This window comes from Phyllostomus hastatus, unplaced genomic scaffold, assembly GCF_019186645.2.
Source record: "Phyllostomus hastatus isolate PE091 unplaced genomic scaffold, TTU_PhHast_1.1 phas_scaffold_555, whole genome shotgun sequence".
Taxonomy (NCBI): domain Eukaryota; kingdom Metazoa; phylum Chordata; class Mammalia; order Chiroptera; family Phyllostomidae; genus Phyllostomus; species Phyllostomus hastatus.
The window spans coordinates 9,432,677-9,449,033 of NW_025334036.1; the positions used below are offsets into that span (position 1 = coordinate 9,432,677).

Sequence of the window (16,357 nt, forward strand, 5' to 3'; positions counted from 1 at the left end):
CTCCAGCTGGTGGACACGGGACGGGGACACGTCAGGCGCCGAGAAGCACAGCTGCACCTCACGGAGTTTTCTGTGCTCCGTGGGAGGCGAGCCTTTGCTCCGTCTTGCTGCTGCGACCAGACCGAAACCTGGATGGGGACCGGAGCCAGGTGGGTGACCTCCCCCTCCCGGGACCCAGAGCTCTCCCAGGAGGTGTCCTTTGTCCCCTGTGTCTGCCTGAATCCCACACTCCGGCCCTGGCAGGGGCTAAAGGCAGAGGAAAATTAACAAAACACGTGGGATGGAGACGAGCGACATGTGGCAGTTCCCGCTAAGGCGTCAAATAGGCAGAAGACAGTTTTGTTTCTGAAAAAAGGAAACGGCTCCTGGACACGTGACCCGACAGGTCATACGGGCTGAGTCCAAGGAGGAACACGCCGACGAACCCCGACACGCGCGCGGTGTCTGTGAGGAGGGTGTGACCGGGGCGAGCAGCAGGGCTGAGGGGGGAGCACAGGCGGAAGTGCTGCCTGGAAACATGCACCCCAGCTGCGTGTCGGGTCTCTGCCCTGGAGACCTTCCCCAGCAACCCGGGCGTCTGCGCGGGGAGTCTGGACACCAGCAGCCCAGGCCCGTGTCCAGTGCGGGTCATTTCACAGGCCCTCCTCCCGCTGCTAGTGCCTGCACACACGTGTGTGTGTGTGTGTGTGTGTGTGTGAAAGTTGCCCCCATGCGTGTAAACGACTTGTTTTTCTTAATACCCTGCCCCAGTTAAAACTTGAGGGTGGGGAGTGGTCAAGGGCACAGGGGGCCCAATGGCTGGTGACGGAAGATGGTCTGACTTGGGTGGTGGGCGCACAGCGCCATACACCATCATGTAGCACAAAAGTGTGACACGGAATCTATGCGACCCCGTCCCCCAGTGTCACCCCAGTAAACCGCAGAAAAGAGAAAATGTTGGGGGGGTGACAATGTCCTTTTTCAGCCCCCCCAGCCCCACAGCACCGCCACTGTTCTGCCGCAGCGTCACAGTCGGGCCAGGTGGGAAGGAGAGGGAGGCCCCCCCACCCCAGAGGGAGTGTGGCGGGAGCCCCGTGCACACGCAGTGAGCGGTGTGTCCTGGGAGCACGGCTGTCCGGCCGCAGCACCAACCCACTGCTGGACGGTCAGCACTGTCACACGGCCGCCGAGGGAGATTCACAGACACAAGCCACCACACACACCTGCCCCCCCGATGGCTCTGAAGACGCACACATGTGAACGAGGGCACGGGAGGAGCCCCCGGGCCCCCCCAGGGCAGCGAGGGGGCACCGCAGACGGAAGGCCCGGACCTGAAGGGCGCCGCCCTCCCACCGTGCTGGGGCCTCGGCGGGGGGTTCGCACGCGTCCACTCACAGGAGGCCCTCTCTCCGTTGTTCCTGGTGTTTATGTCCCCTTTGCTCTGGCGCCCTTTGGTCCCCGTCACCTCCTCCATGCGGTAGATTTCGGAGACGCACAGCTTGGGGTTGAAGGCGAAGTACATCTTGCCCGCCTTGATGGTCAGGTTGCGGTGGTCCCAGTCCCACAGCTGCTGCAGGTTCTGGTTGTCGAGGACGTAGAAGGAGTAGTTCCTACAAGCGCAGAGACCGGCGTGAGCACCCTGGACCCTCTCCGTCCACCGTCCACCCAGCCCGCCGGCCACCCTCCGGGGCCCTCTGTGCGGCTCCGGGCTGTGCAGCCTTTGCCAAGGGTGGGGGATCGCTGGAGGGAAAGGGGGTACTGGGCAGAGTGGGGCAGAGGGAGAAAAAATTGGGACAACTGTAACAGCACAATCAATGGAATATATTTTGTAAAAAAGAATGGGCAGTTACCCTGAACCACGGCAGTAACAGGGTTCAAGGGCAGCATACTGAGACCGACAAGATGCTAACTCCACGACCTCTATTACCAACAGAGAATGCTCTCCCAGCCCAGCAGGTTCCTCGAATCCTTCCCCAGACTGCCTGTGGCTCTTTCTGCCGGTGCAGATCGTGTTCAATGCACTAGAAATCCGTCCACGGGAGAACAGACACGCTCCGCTACTCACTCGGAACGGCTCATACGCCGGCCACCGGACATCTGCCCTGATCCTCGGGGCTCCCTCCCATCCCACCCTCGGCAGCGTGGGGTGGGCAAGGCCAGAGGCTGGGACAGGAGGCAGGCTCGGTGGTGGGCCCGCCCCGGGCCTGCTCCCTCCTGCAGAATCACCTCGGCCTGAAAACCCTCAGCTTCTGCCCCTGGAGAGGATGGGGGAGGGGAAACCGTCCCCTGCTGGGCAGCCCCCTGGGCCATGCGTCCCGGTGAGAGAGACTCAGGATCCAACACGGTTTAGGGAGCTCGCAGCTGATTTCAGGGTGCTGATGCTGTCAGTCCCAGGAGCACTGGCGGACAAGCGCCGGTCTAACGGACACTGAGGGCCGGCGAGAGGCTGGAGGTCCCAAGGTGTCCAAGTTAAGTGTGGGTGCTGCCCCAGTGGGTGCAACAAAAGCAGCAGACCCACTGTCCACTGAAGGGAAAACGTGGGGACAGCTAACAGCAGCGGCCACGGCAGCCTCCGTCCGTCTCCAGGAGGCTGGGGCACTCAGGTCCTCGCTCACACGCACGGAGGACCCGCGCACAGGTGGAAACAGAGCCTCCTGCTTGAGGCCCCTTCTTGCCCCCGGAGTGTTTCTGGGTCTGAAGGGCCCTGCTGGGTCGGGCTGCTCCCTGGTTCCTGAGTGGGCCCCACGGGGCAGCATCCCCTTGTCTGGGCCGGGACTGAGGACCCACTGCCCAGGGCCCACTGCTGTCTCCACCCAGGAGGAGGCTTCTTTTCAGTAAACCGATTTCACCAGCAGGGAACAGAACTGCGCCGAAAATACCTTCTAAACAAAACATGCTTCTCCCCACGGGAGGGAGCGTGCGTTCTAAATCAGGAGTTTGACACATGAGTGGCAGGCACACGGAAATTCTGTGTGTGTGATTAACTGCTTTGAAAAGCAAGATTATCTTTTTTACAGTAAACACAAACATTTTTTTACAGCGCGGAGAAGGCCGGGGGCCAGGATGCGAGCAGCAATAAAACCCAGGCGTTACGCAGCCCGCCCGTGTAAGTAACAGGGAGAAATGAACCAGGAGCCCCGGTTAAAATAATCACCGAGGCATTCTTGAGCTCCCTGTCAATACCGGCTTGTTTTTCCGCCCCGGCTTCCTCCCCCGATTGGAGGAGAATGAAGAGACAGCAAAGGCAGAGGCTCGCCCGCATGCCTTTAACGCGCACACTCGCACACACACGCGTGTGCACGCACACTTCGATCTTCACTGTTTCCTAAAGGAACTGTCTAGACAGTTGGTTACTGGGTAAGGGGGATCTCCTCGTTGTGTCTACTGCCTTTCCAAGCAGGGAGTGTTTTGAAAATGCAGTCGCTGGTTTATTTTCCCGTAGCCTGCCCAGGCTCCGTGATGCCTGGGTGCTGGAGATGCCGACAGGCTCAGTGGCTTGAAGCACGAGGACCTGTGACAGCACCGACGACACCCCAGGCTGCTGCGCGCGAACGAGAGCCGAGGTCCTGTGGCTGGTGAGACGCCGCAGGAGGAGACGACCTGTTGACGTGAGGACCTGTTGTGCTGGAGGCTTGGCGCCCAGCCTTCTCGGTGCTGCAGAAAAACGTTTGCTTCTGCCCGGGGCGGGCCCCCTCCGCCACGCTGCAGACGAACCAAGGCAGGCGGGCGCGGCTGGGTGGCTCCCCTGAGGACGTCTGTGTGTTACCCGCACGGATGCTCCGAACGCCCCGCACGCTCGGCTGTTTCCTCTGTGGCTCCGGTCTCGGGGCTGTCTGACAGCCAAGGTATCCCCATCACCCCCTCGCCGCCTGCACCCGTGACGGGCAGGAAGGACAGAGAAGCACAGGAAGGCAAAAGACCGTGTGCAGAGTGTGGAGAAGCCAGCCTGGGTCCAGGATTCGGAGAACTGCATTTGGGAATCCAAGGATCAGGGTCTGCACGCATCATCCCTTCCATTTACTAAAGCAACAACTGTAGGCAAAGTATTTATTCGGCTTCTCCCGGGCTGAGACAAAAGGCACTGAGCTCGTGGTCCCCAGCTCAGAGGGGTGGGGGGAAGGGACCCCCTTCTCAGCCCCTGCTGACAATTGGAAGAAAATCTGCAGTGCACACGAATCCTGCTTTCCTTTCTCAGAAGAGACCACCGCCTCTTTCCGGCAGCCTCTAGGGGGCGTCAGAGCCCAGCACACGGGGCTGTCTCGGGCCTCCCAGCAATCTGCAATGCACCCAGGATTCTGCCTTTTCTCAGATGCTGCCTCCAACCAACCCATCAGCACCCGGCTGCTTTACACCTCGTCCAAATGGCCCCCACACCCAACGTCCGCGCCCACCCTGGGGTCCCAGCCAGGGTGGAAATTTGCATTCGAGTGGCACTAGGCACCAAGCGTGCTCAGGACCGTGTCCCCTTTGAGTGGTTTTCCAACAGCTTTACGGAGGAATAATTCACCTCCCCTGAATTTGCCCATTACAAATGCAGGTTCTGGGAGTTGCACTGAATTTGTACAGCAGTGCGACCGTCCTCACGAGGCAGTGTCAGAGCATGGCCACCACGCCCCCTGTTCCCTCCTCGTTGCTGGAGGTGGGTCCCTCTCCGCCAGCTGCCCCCCAGCCGTCACCGATCCGCTGTCTGTCTCTGTCGGGTGAGCAATGAAGAACACGTCTGCGGACGTTCACATACAAGTCTTGTGTGGACACGCTCTCCTGTCTCTGGGTAGCGCCTGGGTAGAGCCTGAAAGTGCTGAGTCACAGGGTTGACGGTGTGTTTTCTGAGAAAGTCCCAGAGAAGAGTTCAGGGTGCAACCCTATCGCAACCTGATCTAGAGTTGCAAGAAGCAGGAGGGAGCAACCAGGGGCTGCACGGTCGGGGGTGGGTGGGGACGGGAGCAGAGAGAAGCCTCAGCGCATCCATGAGTTTCAGGGCCTGTTACCCACCAGCTCCACCAGCTTGTACTCTTTCCAGGATGACAACCCTCGGTGGCAACAATGACAACAACGACAAAATCAGAAACTTGGCCCTGGCCGGGTAGCGCAGTCAGCTGGAGCATCATCCTGATAAGTCAAGGTTGCAGGTTCGATCCCCGGTCAGGGCACATACAAAAAGCAACCAATGAATGCATAAGTAACTGGAACAACAAATCACTGTGTGTTTTTTTTCCTTTCTCTCTCAAAAAAAATCTATCAATGAATTTTTTTTTAAGTATGAAACATGAACTGCTTACTTATCTGATGCCATCAGAAAATAGGGTTGTCCAGATAAAGGAATTGCGCAGAAAATGGTGACTTTCTCTGTTCTATTCAAGGCCTTACCAATGAGCCATCTTACAGAAATCTCACACGTGTGCACTACAAAAGTGTACACTGGTTCCCACATAAAGAGCAGAAAAATCCTTGATTTCCTTAATGTCCGAGGTATTATTACTCTGGAAACACAGAGTGAGTGAGTGAGGTCCTCGGGGAAACCCTGGCCACCGCTGGAGTTCTCTGGGACAAACTGAGGACTGCCTGATGCCGCCCTGGCCCAGCTCCCCGCTCACCGCCTGCCCTGCTGTCTGCTCCAGGGCGACTCAGCAGCCTACAGGTCAGCAGCCTGCAGGTCAGCTCCCCCCGAGCGCAGGCTCATTTCGCTCCAGGAAAACACCACTTGCACTGCGTGTTCCGGACGGGGTCTGGGCTGCTGGGGACACTTCCGGGGACACACCTCAGCGCCAGTTTGAAAGCCAAGGCTGCCAGGCAGGAAGGCTCTCAGCAGTGTGAACCTTTCCGCTCGCCATCTAAACCATCGGCTACAAGCCTGGCCGGTGTGGCTCCGCTGGCTGGAGTGTCGTCCTGTACACAGAAAGGCTGCGGGTTCGATCCCCAGTCGGGGCATGTATGGGAGACGACCACTCGACATTTCTCTCTCACGCAGATGTTTCTCTCTCTCCCCCTGCCCCACCTTCCTCTCTCTCTAAGAGCGATGGAAAAAAAAAAAGTCCTCCAGTGAGGATTAAAACAAACAAACAAAAGAAAACAGCTGCAAAACGTTCTTCCTATCGAACCACAGGGAAGCACCTGTTCGTGGCTACGAGAGGTTCGAGAAAAATCGTACTGGAAGGCAAGTGTGGTGAGGAAATATCTAGGAACAGAAACCGAAGTGCTTCGGGGATATGCATGTGAGAAAGAGCGGGAGACGGCAGCGGCTGGTTTCCAGTCCTGGAGGCACCTCGAAATTACCATGGGATCTTCAGGGAAGCAGTGGGGCCTGGACCCTGCCCCCAGAGTCCAATGTGGGTATCAGGAATTCCGAGAAGCTCACCAGATGATTCCAGCGTGCAGCAGACTTTGGGAACCACCGGAAGAGAAGCTAGCTTGGCTTACGACCAAAAAAAAGCATGTGGAAATGAAATGTCCCAAAATGTCATTTCCAGACAGCGCCGCTAATGCTCCTCTGATTCGAACGTGGGGACTGCTTTCCAGTACCTGCTGAACCACACCCCCCACACCGGGGCGCAGAACCCCTTACGTAATTCTGATGCCACCTGCCTCTCCGGCAGCGTCTGCCAAACAGGCCCCGGGACGCCCGGGCTCGCCGCCTCTGCTCCGGCTGCCCCGTCCTGAACCGCGGCCCGTCACCCTCTGTGTGCACAGTGTCTCCGGAAAGCCTTCAGGGCCACGTCTTCTAAGAAGCCTGTCTGATCATCTTCATCTGATAGCAGACTCCTTTTTTTTTTTTTTTTTCCACACTCTTGGCACGTTCCCCTTCTTACCCTCGCAGCGTCTCGCAAGTTCTGCCTTGTACTTATCTGCTGATCGTATTTCTTTCTTCTCTTGCTCTCTCCCCACTCTCCCCTGCTTGTGGGGAAGGGCTGGACGGAGCTCTCTCCCCAAGTCCGAGGAGGAGACGCAAGGACACGCATTGTGGCTGCTGCCCGCCCCCCGCCCCGCACGCAGCTGTGGGGCGGTCATCACATCACAGGGGAGGATGCCTGTTCAGCCACGGGTGTAGAAGGCAGGTGAGCGAACCCTCGCTGGTGCCCTCACTAAAGAGAGACCCCCCCACCCCAAGAAGCAGCATCCAGAGAGAAAAGGCTGGAAACCCAGCATCGTCAGGGGACATGGGTTACTCGTCAGCAACAGGTTGGGAAAACCCGAGGTCCACCAGCCCTTCCCTCACCTAAAGCGCTAACGCAGGGCAGGGGGCCGGAGCTTACCTGCGCTCGGAAGTGTCCCCAACACCTGAGTCACGACAGGTGTCCTTAAAGAGGCCCTACTGGGACTTCAGGTTTGAGACCATTGTCAGATCATGAGACGTACCATAAACATTCTGGCATATAAAAACCAGACTTTCGTTTTCAGGTTCACTTACGTGTATAACACTTTCAGCGAACACACGCCAAAAAGGTAAACACATCATGTACTAATCACTAATAAAAGTTAATTAAATGCCCCTCTCAGCTTTCCATGTCTATCATGTGCTCAGCCTGGGGGGGAAAACGTGTGCCCTTCAGCAGCAGGGAAACTCGCAGATACCGGTCTCACCGCCAGCAGGGATCCCAAAAATCTGAAACTGCTTGGGGAAGGGGGAAAAAAGAAAACGTTTTGTTTTTTTTTTCCCAGAGCGGCAGAACCCCAGCCTGCCCTCCAAGTGCCACGGGACACGCCGGGGCTGGGCGCCGCGGCGGCCTCTCCGAAGCCGCCAGAAGAAGGGCGTCTCTCCGGAGCATCATCGGGGCTCCCCGTGGGGAGGGCGGTGTGCTTTCCAAGGATGGAATGAGAAGCTGCCCTCCCTCCTTCGAGGCATCAGGTGATGGAATCTGAGGAATTTAAGGGCGACCCAGAGTTCATCCGAGAAAAGCGGGGAGGCCGTCAAGGGACCCCGATGGGGTAACTCGATCCAGTCAGGACAGCCCACCACTGAGGAGGGCCTTTCCCGTGGCCTCCCCACCTCTTTCTGCCCTAAGTTATTTCCCCCAAATCTCTTCGGAAGGAATTCGTTCATTAATGGATGTCTCCTTTTATTTTAAAGTGTCTGCTTACAGCCTGGCTAGAGCTGTACTGGAAAGGGGGAACATGCCCTGACAGGGTGGCTTGGTTGGCTGAAGTATCCTCCCATGCACCAAAAGGTTGTGGGTTCGATCCCCGGTCAGGGCACATACATAGGTTGTGGGTTCGATCCCCGGTGGGGACGCAGATGGGAGACAACCAGTGTTTCTCTCTCCCCTCCCTCCATTCCTCTCTCTCTAAAATCAATAAACGTATCCTTGGGTGAGGATTTTAAAAAAGAAGAGGGAGGAGTGGGAAGAGAAAAGTCTACACGCAAAGGCACACACAGGGAAGCTACTGGCGGGAAGCCGCGGATGCGACAGGCACCGGCTTTTCTGCGCCCTCCAGTGGAATAGTCTCGGACTATTTAAAACCGCTCTCCCAAAGCACATCTCTGCAGCGGGCAGAGTCTATCAACGGCACAGATCCTAGAAGCTAATCAATAAAAACAATTTTGTGAATCAAGGTTTCTTTATAACCAAAGAATCGTCCGTACGCCTGCAAATCCCTTAGGTTCCAACAGGTGAAAAGACGGCCTGGTTTCTGCGCGGCAGGTACGGTGCCCGGGGCCGAGAGGGGTCGTGTCGGGGATGGTTCCAGAGAGGGCGGCACGTCAGACCCCTTTCTGTTGCGCTTGGCACAACGAGCCCCCAGGAGCCTCCTTGTCTGCGATTTCTGCTGCCGCAGCCGGACACATGGCCCTTGACCAGCGCCTGGGACCCATGCCCCAAAGCGGCGTCCCGGGGACGGAGACCTGGGACGTCAGGGAAGCCTGTGTGAGGACACCGGCCACCCCTCAGGGCGCGCCAGGTCGACCACCGTGTCCTCCCGCCTCCTCCTGCACAGGAAAGGGCCCCGAGTGACTTCGCCGAGTCGCACGCAGCTCTGAACGCACGCCCGCCCCTGAGCTGCGGAGCACTTACCCCTCGAGCTGCTCCTCTCCTAAGATCAGGCGAAGGTTCTTGAGGAAGGACAAGGAGACCAAGGCGTGGGAGTGGCGGATCTTCACGTAGCCCGTCACCACCTCGATGAGCCCCATGAAGTTCTCCAGCTCCGAGGCAATGTTATCTGCGGGACAGGGGGCCGCGTCACCGCACATTCGCCGAGCGCACGGGGGGCACCCTCGGATTCTCGCCCCCACACGTGGAGCGTGAGTCCGTGCCCAGCCTCGTTCTGGGGGTGACACGGAGACACACTCGGGCTGCCGGCACAGGACCCTCGTCCAAGACTGCTCCTCCAGGCCTGACTCCCGGCACCCTCTCCCAGGACAGGGCCCCGGCCCGAGCCAGGGAGGGCGAGTTTCCGGAAGGCCGGACACTCTCGCCCGCAGGCCGATGAACGGAATGGAAAATCACAAACACCAGACTGCCAATTAGCTAAGGCCGACACGTCTAGGGAACGTCTTTTAATGCACTCTGTCAACAGCCGGCGCCGCCTCCGCGGACAAGGGCATGCCTGGGTAAACAACGTCCTCGCAGCCTCGTGACCGCCTGCCCGCCCCCGCGGCCGCTCCAGTTCCTGAGACACCGGGATCCGCCTGCGTGTGGAGATCCCGTCTTCCCAGGCCTGGAGTCTGAACACACGCCGGCGTGTCAAGGATGGCCACCTGCAGGGGATTCTGGGAACTTCGTCTCTGCACGCCCAAGTTTTCCGTGGATTATCCTCGCAGACAGAACCTCGTTGGGAAAATCGTGGCTAACCCGTATGTGAAAACGATGGTATACAAACAGTGTGTTTCCTTTCACCGTGTTTAGCGGTAAATAAAGCTCTTGCAGTCAACAAAACCCCAGAACTTCAGTTCCACTTAGGCCAGAATTACAATATGATGCTGTAATGAATTGGGTGTTGCTGGACTAATGGATTTTACTGAGTATGCTTTGTGAAAACTTATTTGATGAAAGGTCATAGCTCACTTTGAATTGATAAAAATAAGGGTACTGTCCTGGAGGGTATGATTCTACATCTAACGTTCAGTTTAATGGCTTTGCAAGGGACATGAAGGAGAAATTCAAGTTGTCAAGTCTAGAGGTTGCCGGCAGTTGATGTTTCAAGGAAAAGATCTTGAACTTGAACTATGGGGCTGGATGTTATACCTCATAGTCAAGGGTGGGGGCTGCCCTTCCCAATGCCATGGCCATCACCCCAAGCCCCACTGACGTCCTACAGTGGACGCAAACCGGAAGGCCCATTTCATCATCGAGCACACACCGTGCCTGTTCCTCATGAAATTATCCTCCTCCACGGACTTCATTCCTGGATCGCATTTTTATCTTCAGCATAGGAAAATCTTTAAGAGCAAGTTTAAGCACTTAAAAAGTATGTTCTAGGGATGAGCAAATCTTGCGAAAGAGTGAGCAAAAAATAAAGCTTTACAAGCACCTGGGGGGCAGTAGAAAACTCTCGCCTCGTGGACACAAAGTTATCTCTGTTGCAAAAGGCTGGAAAATGTGAGGAGGAAAAAAGAAGAGACACCAAAAAACTGAAAAGAACTAGGCAAAAATCTGTTCCTGCTGTCTCTAAACCATAAAAATATAGCTCACTCCTTTCCCAGAGAGCATTAAGGAAAAGTAAATTCACAGAACAAATAAATTAGTCCTTTTTTCCCCCCTCAAATTATAACAGCACTTTCTTCACAAAAGAATTTAGGGGAAAAAAATTCCTTTTCAACCTCAAGGTCTTCTTACTATATTTATTCTAGCTTATGAAACTACCAGGACCTTGACCAGGGGCCCCGCTGGGGAGGATTTAAAGCACCACAGCGAGAAGCCCGTGTCCGTCAGAGATCAGAAGTAAACATGTCATGAGCATGTGCGTGGGACCTGGCCCACACAGATGCAGTCACCAGGAAATTCACCTACCACCCCTGACACTCACCCTGCAGGGACGGGGGTGTGGGGGTGCAAAGGGGGCCAACACGGTAGACGCAGAACGACACGCACAGGTCTTTCTGGCCCTCGGAGGCAAGGGCAACTGCTCTTTTGGACTTCGGAACATTTTAAAGTGATAGCGTGAACCCTTTCCTTTGCCCGGTCTCCTCAAACAGATCCGAGCAACTAAAACGCTTTGGGGCCCAAGCTGTGCGGCTTTGGCTCCCACTGGGCACCGCTGAGTCATCCCTCCGATCCATCATCTCTCCTGGGGTTTGTGTGTCCGAACACGCACCTCCTGCACAAGAGGCAACTCATGGAGACATGAGGAATGGCCCTCTGCAGGGATCAGCTCCAGGCCAACAGCAAAAAAAAAAACAACAACAACAACAACAAGAAAACCCAGACCGCCTTTCAATGTGGGTTTTTTTTTTTAATCTCCAGGGAAACGCAAAGGTAGAGGCGTCGAGCCCAAAGCTGACGCACCCCGCTGTTTTTCTAGGCCCACATTTCAGGTGTGAGTCACGGACGGGCAGAATAAAAGCATCGATGCCAGAAAACCAAGGGAACCGGCCATCCCTCCCAGGGGGATGGGATACTTACTGCCCCGTCGGATGTTAATGAGCAAATTGCCCTTGAAGATGGTGCAGCCTTGGAGCATCTGCGCGGACGTCACCGAGTCGATGGTCTTCGTCTTCTTTTCTTCCTCACAGACCTTGGGGCAAGGGCCTTCGCAGGGGATGCAGTACATGCTGTGGAAGATAAAGAACCGGCCGCAGACACAGAGGTCAGAGTGTCCCCTGGCATTGGAGGAAATCCTAAGGACCTGCTTTTCTGCTGGTCGTACACATTACGCGCACCGATGTTTCGAAGCATTCAAGTAGCCCCACTGTAAACCCATCCCAAGCCCACCCAGGGTCAGCCACGCAAGACCGCAAACCGAGGGAAGAACGTGCTGCTTATTTCAGACAAAACACACGATGCATCCATGAAGCACACGTGTCTCACGGGGCTGGCGCCTGGTGAGCCAGCTGGCCTCCTGTGGGGGAAACAGCCTCCCAGAAAGGAAGTGCTGGGGGGTTCCCAGGAGAAGGAGGCTGCTCTCTGATGCTGCCGCCCCCTGCCTGGCGCCCCCTGGAGGTTGGACAGGGGCAGTGCTCCACCAGGAAGAGGAGCGCCACTCCCACAGCCAGAGTCCAGTCCCGGGAAAGCCGGGTGAGGGCCTCCTGAAAGACCCGGGGCACTGCGCAGGTCCGTTCCTCTCCCGCTAAAGCACAGCTGAGATTGTCTGACAGTGTTTTACAGAAACTTGTAAACTGATCCAAATGTTGTTTTCGCTGCACACACAATAAGAGCCGGGAACCTCCATTACTCTGTCATGAGCTCCTATTTCCGATGCTGCCCCGAACATTCCGCAGACCACCAGCAAGCAGTCAGGGGCTGCGGCTCGTCCTGCTTACCTCCGGTTACTTAGGAGACAGTGAGCCGAACGCTAACCCAGCCACTGAACCGCAGAGGGCGGATCAAGGTTTGGGTTGATGTCCAAACCAAATAAATGATACATTATGGGTGTGTGATAAGAGGATGGTCAGTTGGAGAGCCATGACGTTTTATATCACAAACTTTAAAAGAGCATTGCATGATCTTTTAAACTTTATGAAGATTTAAAAAAAAAAAACGCATTCGAGACAACAGTGGAAGTTATTGCTGTTTTCATTAATGTCTTTTCCCCCCTGGAATTTTGTGTCTCTAAGGCCAAAGGTACAGGGTTGTATTTTGTTTAAAAGCTTAATAGGTGAGCAAAATTTCCCTGGTGTTTTCCTATTTCGGGCGGGAGAATGGGAGGCGAGCTTTTCAAGGGAACTGGGCCGACCACAGGAAAGGAGAGTTCTCCTGACGTCAGAGAGGCAGCTGATCCATGTGTCTCGCACACAGGGACGTTTCTCTCCCTCTGTCTCCCTCCCTTCCCTGCCTGGAAGGAATCCACAAAGATCGCCCATTTAGGGACCCGCCCCAGGTCCCTAACTCCTTCCTGGCGCCCCCTGTGCTACTCTCCATCCCTTTAATTTACTTGGAGAATGTCACGTACATGGAATCATATGGTATGTGACCTTCTAAGGCACGCACCACATCCGTGTGAACAACGTCCCTGAGATCCACCGCAGCTCTGCACGTGGTTCAATAGTCGGTCCCTTTATACGGCGAAGCCCCGCCCCCTGGTGCGGATGTGGTTCAATAGTCCGTCCCTTTATACGGCGAAGCCCCGCCCCCTGGTGCGGATGTGGTTCAATAGTCCGTCCCTTTCTACCGCTGAGCCCCGCCCCCTGGTGCGGATGCGCCGCAGGTCGCTCGGCCGTTTGCCTAGTGTGAGACGTCCGCGCGGTGCCCGGTGTGGGGCTGCGTGTTGCAGATGCAGCTGCTATGAACAACTTCATACGTGTTTTCGCGTGGATGTCAATTTTCACTTGTCTGGGGCAAATGTCCAGGAGCATAATCCCTGGGCCCTACGGAGGTTTAGTTCCCCCCAACATTGCATTTGAACAGCAATTTCTGAACTAAATGCTTTTGCTACAGTATTAGAATCTTGTATGTCAATAGTAGTTCAATGATAAAACGTTGAGAGAGGGATAAAAATGATAATAAAATAAATAAATATTTGGGGAACTAAAATGTCTAGGAATCAGGTAGCAGTTTAAAATGTTTGCCTAAGGAAGCACTCTGACTGTGTGTTTATAGATTAAGCTTCCTCAAATCCATTCTAGTACCAAGAGGGAATAAACAGTATTAACAATGTTTTAAACTAAGTGTTCAATAGGCCTTACAGGCTGGGAAGGGGGGGTGCGTATTTTTTCTTGATGGCGTGTTATTTTAAAGTGGAAAAGCCACACTGGGGCTTTGAACAGACAATAAGAACGAGTCGGAAAAACGAAGGCTCAGTTCTTGGAAGGAGGCGCCGCGGTGCGAGCGACAGCGCTGTGGAGAAAGTCTGCCCACTCCCACGGAGAAATGCGGCCACGGGGCAGCGACGGCATGATCCCCGTTCACGGACCAGCCGCCCTCCGACCCCACCCCCAGGAGGAAGTGTGGTCAAGCCTCGTCTGGTCCCAGGCTGCCCATACGATGAATGTGAGCAAAGCGTGGTGGACTCACTGAGAGTGGAATATGTACACATCGCTGTTTGCAGGAGTCTCTGCACATTTGCCATTTTAAAGTAGTTAGGGCAGATTTTACTACTACAATGGTTACAGAAGTTATCAGGGGCAGAAAGTTGTTCTGCACCCACTATTCGGGGCTAATGTGCGCTCCACCTTGGTTTAAAGTTAGGCCTTTGGTATGAGCAACGTCTCGAAATGCGACATAGGAGACAGAACCCCCTTTCGAAAGTTAGCCACAGCGGCTCACAGAAACGGACTGCGGTAAAAGCGGGAGAGTTCCACTGCCTATTTGACATCAACGTTCACGTTTCTAAGGGTGTTTTATATTGGTGGGACAGCCTAAACGGGGGGCTAGCTGGTGCCAGTCACGACGGAGGACTGGGCCCTCCGTCACATCCCGGGCTCCTTGCTCGGCTCCAGGGGGGCAGACGGCCACCCCAACCTCTCGTCTTCTTGTGCTTCTAGGGTGATAGTCCTACGAATTCTAAAAGTGCTAGCCTTAGTTTATTGTGTGTGTGTGTGTGTGTGTGTGTGTGTTTTAAGATAAACCAATGACAATTTTATGGAAGTCCAGTTGGCTTGCTCAGAGGGACACCTATTACTGTAAGGAACTGCTTTGCACCCAAGTGAAGTTTCGACATTTAGGAAGAAAAAACGAGGGGCAGAGAGAAAAGGGGACAGCCAGGGGTGCTGGACAAGGGGGTGAGCGAGAAGAGAAGGTGCTGATGGAAAATGTAGGTTCTTCTAGGCTGCTGCTCACGCTTCATAGCTGCCGCCTCAGACACAGGATGCCCGCTTGTGCCAGAGAGGTGTCCTCGGCCCGCTCCCTGCCCTCAGCCTGCTGGGGGCTCATCTTGCCTCCCCGGGCTCTTGCCGCACACCCCAGTCTGCAGTCCTCCCTGTGTGGATGGCAGCCACACAGGCAAGTGCTCAGGGAGACGGTGACCTGCGGGTCCCTGAGCCAGCAAGGCAGGTACTTCGTTTCAAAGGGCCCGGCAGTCGCCTTCCAGAACAGAATGTAAAACAAGCTGGGGGTTTGGGGGCCGGGAGAGACACTTGTCAGGGGCCTCTAGACTCTCACGGAAACTGACTCAGGGCAACCCTCTGAGGTGGGCCCACCCCTTACCCTCCACAGAGTCCCACCAAGACAGGAGAAGGGTGAGACGCCTTCTGTAGGCGGGGCTGCGTGACCGCCGTCCCTGAGACTGACCTCTGGGTGCCGTTGCGGATGAAGCCCGAGGGGCACTCCTGCATGCACTCGCCGTCGTGGATCACGAAGCCCTCGGTGTCGCTGCTCTCGGCGTTGAGGATGTTGGCGCAGAAGTCGCGGTCCACGCAGCGCCAGCCCTCGAAGCGGTAGGTGTTGGGCGGGCAGCTGGGCACGCAGACGCCGGCGTAGTAGTAGTGGCGGCAGGCCACGCAGGCCGCGTCGTCGTCGGGCGCGCTGCAGCTGCCCAGGCACTCCGGGTGGCAGCACTCGCTGTTCTCCGTGCAGGCCCGCTTCCCGCACGCGCTCGGGCACGCTGTGGGGCGGAGGGGACAGGCAGTGAGCATGCGCCAGGACAGGCAAGGGAGGGGGGACAGGCAGTGAGCATGCGCGGGGATGCGCGGGGTGGGGTGGAGGGGACTGGCGATGAGCATACGCTGGGACACACAGAGTGGGGGGTAGGGGGACAGGTGGTGAGCATGCACCGGGGCACACAGGAGCACGGCGGGGGAGCAGAGAGACTGGGGGGAGCTGGCGAACCCCCTCCGGGCCTGGGCACCATTCCTCTGAGTCATTCCCCACCAGATGGCTCCAGTGACGGAAACCGACCCCAGAGAGCACACCTGAAATGCCCAGTGGGAAACCGAGTCCCACATTAGGTGTCAATGACAACGTTCTGAGTTTCACCCCGGCCGGGAGAAAACACTCGCATTTGGAGTCAGAGGAGCAGGGGTGGAGCCAGCCCCTGCCCCGCACCAGCTGTCTGTTGGGTCTCCCCCCGAGTCACTGGCTCTGTCACCTGGTCACTCTGGTCTCATCTGGAACGTGGGGGAAGGCCCCCCCCCCGACCCCGGAGGGCTGCCTGCAGTGCAGGTGAGACTGTGGTGGCCCCGTGCGAACAGGACAGTTTCTCAAGACTGTAAGAGGTGCGATGCTCTGTCCACTCTACAGTTTCAATGTGCCCCTCGCTGAAGTGTCTTGAAAAGCCTCAGCGTACACCAGTGTGTGACTATGTTAAACGTGATCAGACCAGAATATGGGGAAGATGGTGCTGTGTGCGTCTCCAG

General features: G+C 56.3%; 1 protein-coding gene across 2 annotated transcripts in view; it reads right to left on the reverse strand.

Moving 5' to 3' along the window:
- Positions 1-16,357, reverse strand: part of IGF1R (insulin like growth factor 1 receptor) — a 223,772-nt gene that overhangs the window by 32,876 nt on the left and 174,539 nt on the right. For both annotated transcript variants that reach the window (XM_045825054.1, XM_045825053.1), the window contains exons 3-6: positions 15,294-15,606; positions 11,532-11,680; positions 8,985-9,129; positions 1,375-1,589 (exon numbers count right to left, since the gene is read on the reverse strand). In XM_045825054.1, the coding sequence (XP_045681010.1) occupies positions 1,375-1,589; positions 8,985-9,129; positions 11,532-11,680; positions 15,294-15,606 (822 nt within the window). The remainder of the gene's footprint in view (positions 1-1,374; positions 1,590-8,984; positions 9,130-11,531; positions 11,681-15,293; positions 15,607-16,357) is intronic.